Source organism: Falco naumanni, chromosome Z, assembly GCF_017639655.2.
Source record: "Falco naumanni isolate bFalNau1 chromosome Z, bFalNau1.pat, whole genome shotgun sequence".
Lineage (NCBI taxonomy): Eukaryota > Metazoa > Chordata > Aves > Falconiformes > Falconidae > Falco > Falco naumanni.
Genome location: NC_054080.1, coordinates 85,154,864 through 85,170,356, shown reverse-complemented (window position 1 = coordinate 85,170,356; position 15,493 = coordinate 85,154,864). Strand labels below are relative to the sequence as shown.

Genomic DNA, 15,493 nt, shown 5'->3' with positions numbered 1-15,493 from the left:
GATTATTTCAGTGCCTTCCCTCCCAGGGCCATGGCAACCCAATTCTCTCCTTAATGGGTCACAACCGGTTAGTTTCCCTTAAACTACTTGGGTTATCTTCCACGGTGGGCAGGCAAAGCTGGTGGAGCGTGAGGGTGCAGCAGTGAGCTGCTCCCTCAGCGGTGCAGGGCAGCAGGCTGGAAGGAGGCACACGTGCTGCCGGGAGCCCGGCCTCGCCTGGAGACGTGGCACTTGCGCTTTTTTTTTCCCTTCATCTTCCTCTTCCCCTTCCTTTTAACGGCAAAGTCCAGCTTTGCCACTCTCGGCTCCATTTAAATGGCTTTTGCATACAACTGGCTTAGAAACAGCCCTTTCATAAGATATTTGGCACGCTGCTTAGTACTCAGCACTACTTCTTTTCTGCAGAAAAAAAAAAAGGTGAACTTTGCTTTTTCCCTGATTTAATGCCACTCTTAATGTCTTTTTTTTTTTTTTTTAATTAAATCCTTTCTTTTCCTTTTGATCTTATTTATAGCTGAGCCACTGGTCATATGGAAACTATTATTGTATAGCATGGAGATGAAAGACTTTGGTGCAGTTAAATAAGAGTGAATAATTTGGACCAATAATACACACATACAGTGAGAGACCATTTGTTTCAGAGTGCCCTGCGCTGTTCCCTTTTTAATATAGCGAGAGAGGTTTATAAGGGCTTTGCACAAATCTGCTTTCTGTCAGACTTATACATTTTGACAATATTGAACACATGTTAACATGCATCACCTTACAACTTTCTTGCCGCATGTTTTTATTTATCTAATTGGATAACACGAGGTCATCATTTTTAAAAGGACAAAGCATGTTGCTTGTTGCATTTGTTCATGGTATTGGCAAGTTAGGGATAATATCTTCCTAACCCTCACCTGAAGCTGTGCTCCAGGCTAGAGAGGATAGTTTTCCCTTCGTATTTAGAAAGTTGACGGTGGCTGTGAGGGCTGCCGCTCAGCATGAGAGGGGTTAACTGTAAGGAAAGGGATGCAACGCTCATAACTTCATAGGAAACCTTGCCCCATTTTTTATGGCTTATGCCTGCTCCTTACCGTGCCCGGCCTTCACATGCCCATTGTGAGCAATAAAAGAAACCTTTGTATGACCGTCCCTTACCAGTGCTCGGGATTCACTCGTGGGCCAGGTAGCGGAGGGCGAAGTTCCACCGTCATGTGCGGGACCGAGAGGCAGGGGGAGAATCTGGGGCAGTTCAGGAGGGAACGCAGCGCTTGGGGGCTGCTGGCCGTGCTTGGGAATTCATGGGGAGGGGCAGTTCAAGGTACCAAAACTGCTTTCCCCATCACTGGGGGTCTTGTCACCGCATGGACACATTTTCTCTTGAAGTTTACGGAAAACTGAGCACCTTGCTGGTATGTCCGTAGTAGCAGGTGACCCACATGTGCCGTGGCACGCAGAGGTGGGTGATGTGGGATGGGCAGCTGGTGCCCTGGCTCTGCCGTGCATCCCAGACCCCCTGTTCCTCCTAGACCTTGGTTCCTCATGGCCCCCCTGTTCTCCTGGCCCCCTGTTGCTCCTGGCCCCCCTCCGTTCCCTGCCCCCCCGTTCCTTCTAGCCCCCCATTCCCCCTGGCCTCCATGGCAGCGGCTGGGAAGGCACACATGGAGAGCAGGGTTTTACTCCTGGAGAGGGTGATCTGTACATCCTCAGGATGCTGGGAGACTCTGCTGCTACAGAAAAAAGCATGATTGCTGTGTAGGGAAGGGAGAGGAGAGCCTGCCCCGTCCTGGGGGGCTGCCGGTCCCCCTGCTGTCACAGGTCCCATCCAGCCTGCAGCAGCATGGGGCTGGCTTAGCTCAGCTCGGAGGGCACTTCTCTGGGGGGGTAATATTAATCAGCGTTACTTAACTGCCAAATTCAATGCAGTACCTCTTGAGGCTGATGAAACAAGCAGCTTAGCGGAATAGTTACTTTCTAAAAAGGGAAAAAGGCACTTTGTGGAACAAAGGTGAAGCTGTGACTTCTTCTCCGGCATCCAAGCATCTCATTCTATAGCTGGGTTAATTGCAGGTATACATCTCCATCATGAAATGCTGAGTATTAAAGAATTTCCACGTATTCTTTTAGAACAGGTTCCCATTCATGACGAATGTGTAGATTGTGCAGGTAATCCACAATAGATACAGACTAGCATAACCAGAAAAAACTGATGTTTGTACTGAGTACCTGTTAGTTTATATAAAAATGAAAATGCAAAGGTAAGAGAAGACAAGATCTAGCTTTCTTCCTGCTGTTGAACTTTTTAAAATGCCGTAAAAAAACCAATGCAAGCATGAATTCAGGCATCATCCATCCAGGCTTTCATGCCGTGCCCATCAGCCTAGGATCTGTGTGCCTCCAAGGAAACCTGTGCTGGAAAGTCTGCAGAACAATTTTGATCCCTGCCTCTGGGATCAGCCTTCTCTGTACCAGTATTTATTTATCTTCCAGAAGCCTTTTTAACCTCAGTAGCCAAAAACCCACAGGACTGGAGCTTCTCATGCTCTTTCCGTTTGGCTAAATTCTCTCAAGCAGGCTGTACTTCACAGAGGAGGATGTGCACGTGTGCTGGGGTCCCTGTGTGCACCTGGAATGGTGATTGCAAAGGGGAAGTTAAGGCAGAGACTTGCACATCAGTAACAGAGCCTACTTACACCTCTCCTGAGCATTTTAGGATTTGTTCTTTGTTGGGGTTTTTTCCACTCCAGTCTGCTGAGTGCCACAGTAGAGGGCTGTTTAAAGAGATGGAAATAAATAAAATATTAATAGAACTTCAAAGTGAGTTTGATTCTCTAAAGATAAGTATTATTTATACTCCCGGGCTGGGGGGAATGATTCATATCTTCGCTCCACCTCGGGGCAGAGCTGTTGTTTCTGTAACAGACAAACCAGCAGCACTGCCGGCTGCGGAGGGAGGGGGAGGCAGCGCAGCATCTCCTGTGGCCCCGGCAGCGCCGGGAGCTGCCCACACCCCTGGCAGGCAGTGCTGCTTTCCACCCCTCACATCTTACACGGGGTGGGCTTTATCTCAGTGAGGCGCATCCCTGGGCAGAGGGTGGGTTTCAGCCACATCTGGGCTCTTGAAGGTCCTGGGCTCCTGGTCGTTGGGTGGAAAACCCTGATGGTCTTTAGAGCAGAAAAGGAAATGATGGTTGATGAGGAAAGTAAATGGCCAGCCCATTGTAGGGGACATGCGAGACCTGAAGCTGGCTGTCAAAGTGGGTGGTTGGCTCCCCATGCAGGACAGAGCATCCCATGGTCAGTGGAGATGTGGTGGCGTGGTAGAAAACGCAGTGCTGCCTGAAACCAGTCCCTGTAGTCTTCTGCTCATGGTGTGAGTTGGGTTTGACCTTTTTTGGCTATAGATACGTGTGTGTGCACATACGCACGCACACATAAAGGTACTTATAGCCTGGTGGAGTTGGAGTCTTGCTCTGTCTCAGAAGATGCCCTGTGTGTGGGCAATGAAGTGACTGGGCTGCCTCAATCTTCTTGCAAGTGGTTAAAGCTGGAAAAATAGATTGTCCAGGAAAACACTATGGAAAGGCCGTTGCAAGGCGGTGGTTTGTGTAGCTGTAGAGTTGGAAAGCGTCGGTGCTTTGGAGCAGCTGTGGCACCGGGAGGGTTGCGGCTGGGAGGAGGCTGCAGACCCAGCTCCATCCCATCCCAGGGCGCCTGCCTCCCACCTGGAGAAAGGGGAAGATGCGCTTGAAGTCAGTCCGGGTGGCTAAAAAATGGTCTGTCCTTTGTGTCGGGGTAGCCATAGGTTGGACTTGCTCACCAGGCGATCCTGGAATGTGCCAGCTGGCAGGACGGAAAGCTGCAGATCTCAACAAGTGAGATTAATCACATAGTGGGTTGTGAAACAGAATAAAAGAATGGATGGGGTTTATCATCCAGTTGTGAGATGTAACGCAGGCAGTTACCTTCCAGAACGTAAAGGAGAGGAAATGTGAGGAAATTGTAAATTTTTAGAACATAAATATTTTAAAAATATAAATTTATTTTAAAATGTTAAAAATAGAAACAAAACTTTGTGTCAGTATGACAGCAGTAAAGTGGTGGTGACTTCATGGCACAGGTTAAAAACTCTCCAGATCATTAGCTTTCCATCATTACTACGTCTGCTTCTTAAAACAGGGCGTAGTCCTCAGGAGGTCAGGCTGAATAATCATGGCAACCAGGTCGTCCTCTGCAAGCTGGACCACACAGCCGGAGGCATCCCATGATGGGATGCTGGCCACCTCGGGGTCTGTCTCTGCTCAAGGCAGGGAGGGACCCAGGGGAGCTCACAGGAGCAGGGGGTGGGGGACCCAGAGTGAGACATGGCATCTGCCACTGCGCCTCTGCAGCTTCCAGCCACTCTCAGGAGCTCCGCTGGAAGGGTGGGGGTGGTTTGCCAACCAGAAGTGGTGTCATGCGTGTCTTTGTCTTCATCAGCTTCAAGAGTAAATGGGGTTTGTCTTTCATAGAATCGCAGGAAAGTATAGATCAGAGGGGGCTCATGGAGGTGCCTGGGATGAAGCTCCTGATCACGTTCAAGCCAGCTTTGCAGTTAGGTCCAGCTTTGGGGGTAGGTCTGGCTTTGGAGTCAGGTCCAGCTCCCGAGCAAGGTTGGTTGCCCTGGGTCCTGTCCCACTGGGCTGGTGGCGCTGGGGACGGGGAAGGACAGCCTGTTTCACTGGGTGCTTTCTGCCATAGGTGCGGGGAGAAGATACTTTTTCTCCTCGGAAGGCCGCCAGCAGGAGCTCGTGGTGCTTTCTGCAGTAAGGTTTGAGGAAGTGGAACTGCTGGGCTCCAAGTGCCCTGTAACATCCGATTGTCCCTTCAAACCGAATAATGCTGGTTCCACTCTTCTCTTAGCAGCTCATGTTTTAAAATTTCAAACGTCTCAACAAAGAGAGAGTTTTTTTCTCTGTTAATGTTACACTTGCTTTCGGTTATTTGCATTTCGTCTAGTAGTAAAAGATTTTCTCAAGTTCCCCTTGGCAGGGTTCCCTTTTATGTTTCTTACTGCCGTCTCGCCTTGCTGCTAACAATTATCCTGCATTATCTTGTAAGGCTGATTAGAAACATCCCTCCATCTTTTTATCTGCCCAAGTACTTACTTTTTGAGAATAAAAGAGCGATTTACAGTTCTACGCTGTGTTTCTCGCCCGTTGGACTGGGGTGTCCAGGGGTGCTCCCTGGAGGAGGTGGGATGCTGAGTATCCCGTGCAGAGGGGTGGCTGTCCCTGCACGTGAGTGCCCCTCGGTCCCTCTCCGCCTTGGAGTGCAACCAGCCAGAGCTGCCACACAGGACTGGGGAGGCAGTGCCAGCATTACCGCTCTGGGTGCTTCTATATCAAAGCAACGTCTGACAGTTTTGCTCTTCAGATGCTTAACTCTTCTTGGCGGTCTCCTGTATTTAATGAAGGAGCAACCCTGCTCCACAGAGGGTGTCTTTGAGCCACGTAGAGAGGAAAGAACGGATGCGTTTCCATCACGCCCATGCTGTCAGCTCTGATGATGGCATTACTGGAGTGTTTAATAAAACCTTTATTGGTGTATTACCCGGAATCACAGCGTTGGCAGGGATGGTGCCTCTTCGGGTTTGGGACTCAGTGGTTAATGAAATACAGTGAGCACTAATTTGGACGGGGCTTCTCGTATTGGAAAGGCAGGTGACACGTTATTATGTTTGGGGGGAGCGGGAGCCGTGCCGCTCACTGTCGCAGCTCCCGCTGTCAGAGGCTTAGCTGGCATTACGGGGAAAAAAATGGCAGGCCTGTGAATCTGATCCCCTGAAATGAAAGTCGAATGCCAAATTGAAATTCCTGCAGGATTTCCGATAGCAATGGGGGAATTGAGAAGCCCACAATTAAGCATATGGGCATTAAGATAATTGTCAGATCTGTTGGCGGACATGATAGAAGACAGATGGGTAGGAATCGGTGCGCTCGGCTGCAGCACCCTGGGAGACAATTTGACATTTTACCTGCCTGAGCTGCTCTGCCGTGTTTGTCACGAGGCGTGCGGCACAGCATCCTCCGGGGCGGCCTGCGCGCTGTGCGCCATGCGCTGTGCACCACGCGCTCTGCGCTGCGCCTGCACGGGCCATCTGCGCCCTCTAGTGAAACACAGCCCGGTGCCGTGCCTCGCCGTCCCCATCCCTCTCCTGGGGTCCCCCGGGCTCGGGGCTGGGCCGCTGTCTGGCACCGCACAGCCTCACCGACGCCTTTCCCCTCGCCGGCAGGTCGGAGCGCACCGCGAGGACGGGGTCAGCCTCCGCGGGAGCCACTCGCTGGTGCCAAACCAGGTCCCCGTCCCCCAGCTGCCCGTCCAGTCCGCCACGTCCCCGGATCTGAACCCGCCCCAGGACCCGTACAGGGGTGAGTACCGCCTGCCTGGGAAGTCCACCCCAGCACGCAGCATCCCCAGGCACGTGTCCGGGAGGGCGGTGAGCCAGGGTGGGGTGTCTGAGCTTCTGGTGACAGGGATGCTGGAGGCCGCAGGGCACGGCGGGGGGAGCAGGGCAGAGCCTCTTTGCTCACTCAGCTCTGCTCCCTGAAATGCTCCACTTAGTCCAAGTAGAAGCGTGCAAGCACCTTCCCTCTGGACAGCGAGGTTTGGTGCCAGGGCTGCTTTAAGCAGCAGAATGAAGAGTGTGGAAAACACTGCAGATACGCATCAGGAAGCCGTGAGTTTCAGGTGAGGCTCAGACTCCCGGGTTTTCCACCGCCTTTACAGTTCTGCCTGCAGGAAGGATGGCACCAGAGTGCCTCTCCTTGGCTTGCAAGATGTGTTGGACTGTTCTAAGCCTCTCAGGCTGCTCAGGGTTGTTGTCAAGCAGGCCTGGAGCTACCTGAACCCAGCGGGCAGTAGGGTTTGTCGTTATTCCTACAGGCAGCTGATCTTCCCAGTAAAGCAAGGAAGAGCAAGCCCAAATTATTACGATGCCTGACAAGGTCCTGCTCATTCATTGCAGCCAAGGTGTTCTGATTATTCTATGAGAATAACATATTCCAGATTATTTTTTCAAGAGGAAGGAGAAGTTACCTAGTGACTGAAGGACAGGAGTAGCAGCTAGGCATCCTGTACCCCCTTCCACCGAGCAGAGGCAGACCCCAAAGCTAGGGCTGAAACCCGTGTTGAGGAGCTGCTGCCCACGTGCCCGGCTCTGCAGCAGCCAGGGGTCTCGCGAGGCCACGGGACGCAGACCCAGAGCGTTAGGCGATGGCTTAAGTGCTGCTTGACAGCTCATCCATGTGTTTTCTCACAGGCATGCCAACCGGACTGCAAGGGCAGAGCGTCTCTTCGGGGAGCTCCGAAATCAAATCTGACGACGAGGGAGACGAGAACCTCCAGGACACAAAGTCTTCTGAGGACAAGAAACTAGAGGATGACAAGAAGGATATCAAATCAATTACTAGGTCAAGATCTAGGTAACAGTATATAATAGTGTCGCTTCATTTAATTCCTTTACTGGATTTTGATGAAGTGAACAGAACAGGAGGAAACCATGAGGTTTTTTCCTGACAGGTAAAAGCACAGCCTAAGTGGAACGGCATGGCTGTTCTGGCAGTACCGAGTGCCTTTCTGGTACCTGTACTCCAGGACGTCCTCAAATTTGAACAATTCACAAATTTGGACACTGAGCGAGTTCTCCGCAATCTATAAAGAAATTGCGTTACGCTAAAATGTATGAATTAGGCTGTTATTCCTCTCTGCCTACGCTTGCAAATTGGAATACAGTATGGATTTCCATCTCTTTAAAAATGTGCCTAATTGCTGGTCACACCTGCGTCTGAACTAACAAACCGTGTGCTTTTCCATTGCCTCCGAAATGAATTTGTCATTCCCAGTCCTCAGTTTCTGTACATCTCCAGGGCTGTCTAGGTTGAAGCGGAGGGTGTAGAGGGCTTTGCTTGTTCAGCATATTCTTCATACATTTTGGGAAAGTGTTAGTGAAGTCGTAGCTGGATTTTATCATCTGGGGACGTATGCCCGTGGTGAGCCTGATGATGCCGATGGGTGCTGCAGATGCAAACCCAAGCGAGGGGCAGGCTTTACTCCTGTCCCTGAATTTCTCTCCCTGAATTGCATTTCACCTGCCTTGCCTGCGTGTCACCGCCCGGCTCAGGGTGCAGCTCAGGGCTGCTGACACCCTTCATCATCAGTTCAGTCCCAAGCTACGCAAAAAAAATCCCAACAAAGCTGAAATCCAGGTGTGGCCCTGCTATGTTTGGGGGATTTTTTTAAGGATGGAGCAGCAGTGTCCTTCTGCCTTTTCTCCTTCCATGTCTGGTTCTCTGTACAAGCCCCGAGCAGAGGTAAGGAGCGCCCGAGCAGATGTGCTGCCCCGAGAGAGCACCGAGACTCAGACCTCTCTGGCCGGCGCTCACCGGTGTTTAAAATGTTAATTACACTCACATCTCTTACAACTGGAGAAAATATATGACACTCGAGATTTCTCTGAATAAATGTGTTGAAGGAACCATATGTATAAGTGAGGCTTTCATGTGCATTTACAATATGGTAAGAAGAAAGCACCTTTATGCTGGTGTGAGGTGATCATAGTTCTTGTTAATTCAACAAATACGCTGTCGCTTATGGTAATTTATATGTGCTTTGAAGCTTTTGTAGGCTAACAGTTTTGCTTTTAACATGCTTGCAGTTTTAAAAGGTTACTCCTGGTATTTAGTTATATGTCTAAATCCATGTTGTTAGGGCTGCTGAAAATTTATTACTGCATTTGCATAACCAATTCAAATTATATAGTGCTAGTGACTCACCAGTGGATGTGTTTTCAATTTAAAATCATCATTTTATCCTGTTAGAAGGCAGTTTTCTTGCAGAATGGGTGCAGAAATTCACCGTAAGGCTCTTTGCAGCCATAAGTTACTTCCGTGGCTCTTTGCCCACAGGCATTTCGATGCCCCGTGCTTGGTGCATGGCCTGGGGTGCTGCCCCAGTGGCTGCCACTGCTGGGGAGGCTGGTGGGGCCTCACCCTCAGCGGTGGAGAAAGTGGCTTCCAAAACCCAAACAATGGTCTGCTGTGAAGGGAGCGTGCAAAGGCTCGGCTGCTTCCTGGCTTGGAAGCTGCTGCTGAGGGGCTGGAGCCCGTGGGACTCAGGTGCTGGCACTGGCGCAAGACGGGGAGGTCCCCTCGCTGGCCAGGGGCAAGCTTCTCGCTCCCAGGGCAAGCCCACAACAGCGAAGGTGGGAGCAGTGCAGGGAGCCACCAGCGTGTCCTCTGGGGTTAAAGGCCGACGATAAGTGGAGCTCTGCCACGATTTAAAATGCTGCAGTATTGGCCGTGATAAAAGATGTTACTGGGGGGGGGTGGGGCGGAAAGAGCTGTATTTTTGCTTCTTTAAAATACCAGTCCTTTAAAATACGAGTCCTTTAAAATGTCAGTCCTGCCTTGGAGGTTGTAAAGGTTCGTTACAAACCAAGGCTTTACTCAGTGTACAATGGAAGGGGGCTGGATTTTGCAGAGGCTGGGTGGAAGGGGAGCAGCAAATAAGCATGGCCCTGGCTTTGGACAAAGTCTGCTGAACATCTTTGCCCTACTTAGTTTTCCACATCATTAGAAAATGATGTATCCCTTTTGTCTCCCAGCAATAATGATGACGAAGACCTGACACCGGAGCAGAAGGCCGAGAGGGAAAAGGAAAGGAGAATGGCCAACAATGCTCGGGAACGCCTGCGTGTCCGTGACATCAACGAGGCTTTCAAGGAGTTGGGCCGGATGGTGCAGCTCCACCTGAAGAGTGACAAGCCCCAGACCAAGCTCCTGATTTTACACCAGGCTGTGGCCGTCATCCTCAGCTTAGAGCAGCAAGTCAGAGGTCAGTGTGCCATCAGCTGTCCTTACAGCCTCCTGGGCTTCAGCCATGCCAAAGGCACCGCTGGGGTCGGGGGGAGCCTGGCCAGGGGCGCCAGGGGCCGGGGAGGGAGGCAGGACCGAGCCCTTGGCACCCAGAGCTGGCGGGCTCCTCTGAGCACCCGCGGTGCCCGTGTTCCCTTGAGGCTGTGGCAGTAGGGATCTGCCATAGGTCCTCGGCGGCCTCAGCACGTTTTCCGTTCCCCGGCAAGACTCGGATTCAATCTGGAGCTCGGCCGCTCCTCAGCAGAGCCTAAACCCGGAGGTATTGGCAGAGCTTGTGCGTGGAGCCACGGTGCCTTTCGGCACTTGGCCTGACCAGGCCATCTCCACCGCCTCGGCCCGCGGCCGGAGCAAGTAGCTGCGGCTCGTTATTTCAAATGCAATGAACAGACCAATGCGGAATCAAAATGTGGATATTTGAGCTCGCCTTTTGCTTCAATTCGACAGAAAGAAATCTGAATCCTAAAGCAGCGTGTCTGAAAAGAAGGGAAGAAGAGAAAGTATCTTCAGATCCTCCTCCGCTGTCACTGGCAGGACCCCACCCCGGGATGGGAGATGCCTCCAACCACATGGGACAGATGTAAAAAAGGCAAGTTGGTTTTCAGCCGTGCCCTGGGAGCCCCCTGCCCTGCTCCTGGAGGGGTTGCCCCGGGTCCATCCCCCCCTGCCCAGGGCAGAGCGTCCCCAGGGTGCCAGTCTTTGGGCGGCCCCACAATGGTGGCCGAGGCGGTGATGATGAGGTGGGCTGCAGAGGAGGGTGGAGGGACCCACACTCAACTCTCCAGGACTGACGAGATTTTTTACTTCTTCCACAGGTCCAAGTTGCCACATTTCTTCATTTAAGCAAGAGACCACTTCCTTAACAGCTGTATTATCTTAAACCCACATAAACACTTCTCCTTAACCCCTTTTTTGTAATATAAGACAAGTCTGAGTAGTTAAGAATCACAGACGCAAGAGATTTCAGCATTCCCGATTATTAAAACCGAGGAAAAAAAAAAAAAACAAAAAGTGCAACTTGAGGGATGACTCTCTTTAACATATCATGCAGAATGTCTAACGCAGTATGTTACGAGCTGTAAGTGCACAGCCTAGAGACTGAATGGCAATCTTCTCCACACTGTGGGACAATGCATTTGTGCCTAAACTTCTTTTGGAAAAAAAAAATATAATTAATTTGTAAGTCTGAAAAAAATATTTAATTTAAAATTGTAAACTTGCAATAATGAAAAAGTGTACTTCTGAAGAAAAAAAAAAAATGAGCGTTTTTGTTGGTGTGCTAGACAGCTAGTGTTTATACTTACTGGATATTAAAAGGGAAGCTTTGCTGCCCAGATACTTACAAAACCAGCAAACGTCCTAATGAGAACTGAAGCGATGACATTAGCCATTCCTTAGGGTAGGAGAAACAGATGGATCTTATAGACCTATGACAAATATATATATATAAATATATATATAAATATATATTAAAAATTTAGTGAATATGGTAAGCTTTTGTTCATTTGTTTCAGACTTTTTTGCTCCTGTAAAAAAATAGTACTGATTAACTTTTTTAAAAAGAAGATTTTACTGTAAATAAGGATTTTTTTGTCTTATTTCTGTCCCTCTCCCCTGTTTTTGTTATTGTAACCTGTAGTGCCAACTCTGTCTCTGGAGGGGTAGTGCAGGATGAAATGCTGACCCTGACGTTGCTTCTCATTCATAACTAAAGTAGAGAGTTGTTTCTTCGGTCTTTGGGGAAGACAGGACTTGGGGGGCCGGCGGTGTGCCAGCCCCCCGGGCGCGGGAGCCAGCCCTGGCACCCACCGCTCCGCTCGACCCTTTTCTGGGATTTTCAGAGGTACAAGGTTAGAATGCTACAATGTTACCACTGTGCCTTCCAATGTTTATATCATCGGAAACATAACATAATCAAAGTGGCTGTGATTAACAAACCGATTAAAGTGTTACCTATGTGTGTAGCCTAAATAGTGTGCAGTGAGGCGTTGCTGAATACATGGTCAGATTGGGGGGGGGGGAGGGCATGACACACCATCGCGGGGGAAAATTGCAAGTAGTGTGACAGATTTGATCGACTTCTTTTTCTGTTGTTCTCTCGTTTTTAAGTGGATTATTTAAGTGTAGACCACTTGCTGCCTCCTCCTTTCTTTGTGAGATGCCAATTCCAGTCATCATGCAGCATTATAACAAGCCTTATGAGTCCTAAAGCATTAAGTTGCACTTTCTCGAGGAGGGGTGGTAGTACAGTATTTCTCTGGCCAGTACGAATGAAGTTTTTACTTAACATATTTAATAGTAACATAGCTCAAACTATGGCACAGCAGCTCATCAGATAACTAGCTTTGAAGTCTGGGCACAATTGAACCAACTTCCATAGTGAATCTTAATAACGATTGACTTTGGTGTACAGTACGATTAACAGATAGTGCTCCTAGTTAAGTATTTGTCAGCATCCTTTTGTCTCTAATTCCAGTTTCTATTTCTACAGCCACACCAACCTGGCATGTATTTTAAATAAAATCTCCCTGTTCGAGTAGATTTTCCACCTATCAACACTGAATAAATGCCATAAATACATCAAACGGTCTAAATGTTCCATCTGTTCTCCTGTTTTGCCAGTTATATAGTAATGAAAAATACATTTGTAAATTTTATGCAACAAATGGCAAACGTATCATTATTTTGAAATTGTGTATGTAAAAGTTATATTTTTACATGTAGACTCTTGTTATTATGTGTTTTAATACATTGTATCAGTTTTTTTGTTTATAAAAATCTGTGTGGTTGAAAAAAAGTCTCATTTAAATGAAATAGTGAGATACAAGAATCTGAATTTTATGTTTGTTTCTGAAAACGTAAAGAACAAATATGATAGTTACCACGTGCTCACCTTCGACATCCCCATACCCATTTGGATTAGCTGTGTGCGTGCTGCAAACTGTAAATATGTTTAGTAGCGATAAAACTTTCAATGTTTTGAGTTGTTGATAAGTTTCTCAAATGTGGAGGTGGATTCAACTGCTAGAGCAGACGCTAGAGGAGACCACGCTGAGGCGTAACTCCGAGTCGCAGAGGCTTATGGCAGGAGGAGCGCTGGACTTGGAGAGGCCTGGGTTGTCTGAGGGGGGGGGGATAACGCCGGAGCCCACCCGGCACTCACGACAGTCAGCGGTCCCCTCGGCGGCCTGCAGGGCTTTGCTGTCCCGTGCCGCGCAGCAGGGGGTCCCTCTGGATGCCGGGAAGAGCACGATGCCGATGAACAAGCCATATCTATAGATTTTTTTTCCAGGAGACCTCAGAACCAGTGGACCACACTCGGGCTCAGTCTGGCCGAGCGTGCTGCTCGAGCGGGGTAGGGACCGGCAAGGAGATCATCACCAAGATGCTGAGGACTGTGCTTCTGATAAACGATGTAAAAAAAAAAAAAAAAAAAAAAAATTAAGACCAACTTCATGTTTATTTAAAACAATCTGTGGACAGAAAATAAATGACGAGTTTAGTTTCTGGAACTTAAAAAGAAGGAAAAAAGCTTTTCTTGTTCCGCTTGCCCTCGGCTGTGGCTGAAGTCGAGGAGCGGCACGGGCGTGCGGGGTGGCTGCCGCGGGATGGATGCCAGTGCACACTGCGCTGCTCCCGCGCTCATGGGCCCTAGCTGCTGCAGGATGCACGCTCGTCCGTCCTGGATTTAAGAACTGAGGATCCTGGCTGGATTCCACTCCAGATCTAAACACAAAAAGCCCCGCGAGTGTGTAAATCCTGAATTTTTTTTCCGTTATTTCCCAGCCCAGGTAAGGTGTGCACATCCTGAGCTGCCTTTCTCCAAGGGGATTGAGCTGGTGATACTTTAGCTAAAGCGATGAAGGTTTTAGAAAGCTGTACCCTGTGGTAATCAAACCAGGCTCAGCACCTCGCAAAGAAAGGAACAAATCCTGACTTAGCAGCTTTTTCAGAACTGATCCACCTCCACATTCAAGTAATTTATGAATACGCTGAATAGGGAATCTGTTCATCTAGAACTTTTTTACCATTTGTCTTCTGTGTAGCTGCAAGGAACACTAATGTTTATACAACTGTCAGTCCTACCAGTGATGCAACTTGTACTGATTCAGTCTTCCGAGGTTTTGGGGGGGGGTTTAGTTGTGGGGTTTTTTTCAGGGGGCGGGGTGGGGGGAAGGCAATGAAGACAGGCAGTCAGGGAGAGGAGGGGTTCAGCTTTGTATCCCGTCGGCAGAATATGATCCGTGTCCAAAAGCGAACAATACAGAATATTGCCAGGAACGAAGAGATTTCAGCCGAAACAAGCACAAATAAAAAAATCTACAAAAAAAAAAAAAAAAATTAAGAAAAAAAAAGAGAAAAATACAAAAAAAAAAAAAAGGAAAAATTAGTCCACTGGTTGACTGGAAAAAGAAAACCTAGAGGTGGAATGCGATGAATTCCAACACAGCGGGGCACCAGGGCCCAGGGGGCCCTACCTTTTCGCTTTGTTTTTGTTTTGTTTGTTTGTTTTTTAAAAAACATGTTCTTTCTCATGGGACTTGAAGTTGATTCATATTTGTGCAGTGCTGGTTTGACCATACTCATTTCAAGTATTATAGACTTATGTAATGGTGAAAATATATGAACTGTGGCCTTTTTCATTCTTGTTACTTGTGATGCAATTAAGTGAAGATAAGGAAAAAAAAAAAAGAGATTTACCATGTATCAGTGCCTGGCTTTTTGTTATAAAGCTTCGTTTGTCTAGTGCTCTTTTTGCTATAAAATAGACTGTAGTACACCCTAGTAGGAAAAAAACCCTAAATTTAAAAATAAAAAATATATTTGGCTTATTTTTCACAGGAGCAATCCTTTTATACCATGAATATTACGGAAAAAAAATTGTCAGATTCTGAATATTTCTTCTTTGTAGATTTTTGGAATCATTCTGAGTAAAAGTTTGTTACTTTATTTTACTATTTAAAAGATGTTATTTTACCATGTGTTATTGAGATGAAACTGTATGGTAGCTTTTTTTTTTAGTTGTAGGTCGCAACGGGGAAATTTTTGCGACTATACACATAGCTGCAGCAGTAAAAACAAAAAAAAATGGGAAAAAAATGAAAAAAAAGGAAAAAATATATAAAAAAACGAACAGTTACACCTTGTTTTCAATGTGTGGCTGAGTGCCTCGATTTTTTCATGTTTTTGGTGTATTTCTGATTTGTAGAAGTGTCCAAACAGGTTGTGTGCTGGAGTTCCTTCAAGAAGATGACAAGCAAACAAAGACAGCTTGGTGTAGGCCATTACCTGTTTCTCATCTGTAGTTATTCGATGCCGTCATGTACATGACCGTTCTGTAGCAATAAATGTGCCATTTTTATAAACCGTTTCCGACACTTGGGTTTCATTTCATTCTGCATTGCCCATCAGCGCCAGCCGGCTGCCACTGTGCCCCAGCCTGGTTTCGGGGGAGTTTTCTAGGAAAAAGGTGTGCTTTTTTTTTTTTTTTTTTTTTTTTAATAAATGTGTCTGTGTTTTGGGTACAAACCCATTGTTTCCATTGTCTTGGTGTGGGGGATCGTGGTGCCAAGTGACCAGTGCCAGGCGCTTTGAGC

At 48.0% G+C, this 15,493-nt stretch overlaps 1 protein-coding gene across 18 annotated transcripts in view; it reads left to right on the top strand.

Moving 5' to 3' along the window:
* TCF4 (transcription factor 4) overlaps positions 1 to 15,262 on the top strand; it is a 239,941-nt gene extending 224,679 nt beyond the window's left edge. For 13 of the 18 annotated variants that reach the window (XM_040579814.1, XM_040579809.1, XM_040579810.1 and 10 more), the window contains 5 exons: positions 6,260 to 6,395; positions 7,286 to 7,448; positions 9,629 to 9,858; positions 10,344 to 10,485; positions 10,712 to 15,262. In XM_040579814.1, coding sequence (XP_040435748.1) covers positions 6,260 to 6,395; positions 7,286 to 7,448; positions 9,629 to 9,858; positions 10,344 to 10,480 — 666 coding nt within the window. In that variant the 3' untranslated portion in view covers positions 10,481 to 10,485; positions 10,712 to 15,262. The remainder of the gene's footprint in view (positions 1 to 6,259; positions 6,396 to 7,285; positions 7,449 to 9,628; positions 9,859 to 10,343; positions 10,486 to 10,711) is intronic. The other 5 variants (XM_040579813.1, XM_040579812.1, XM_040579826.1 and 2 more) reach the window with 1 other exon arrangement.
* The last annotated feature ends 231 nt before the right edge of the window (positions 15,263 to 15,493 follow it).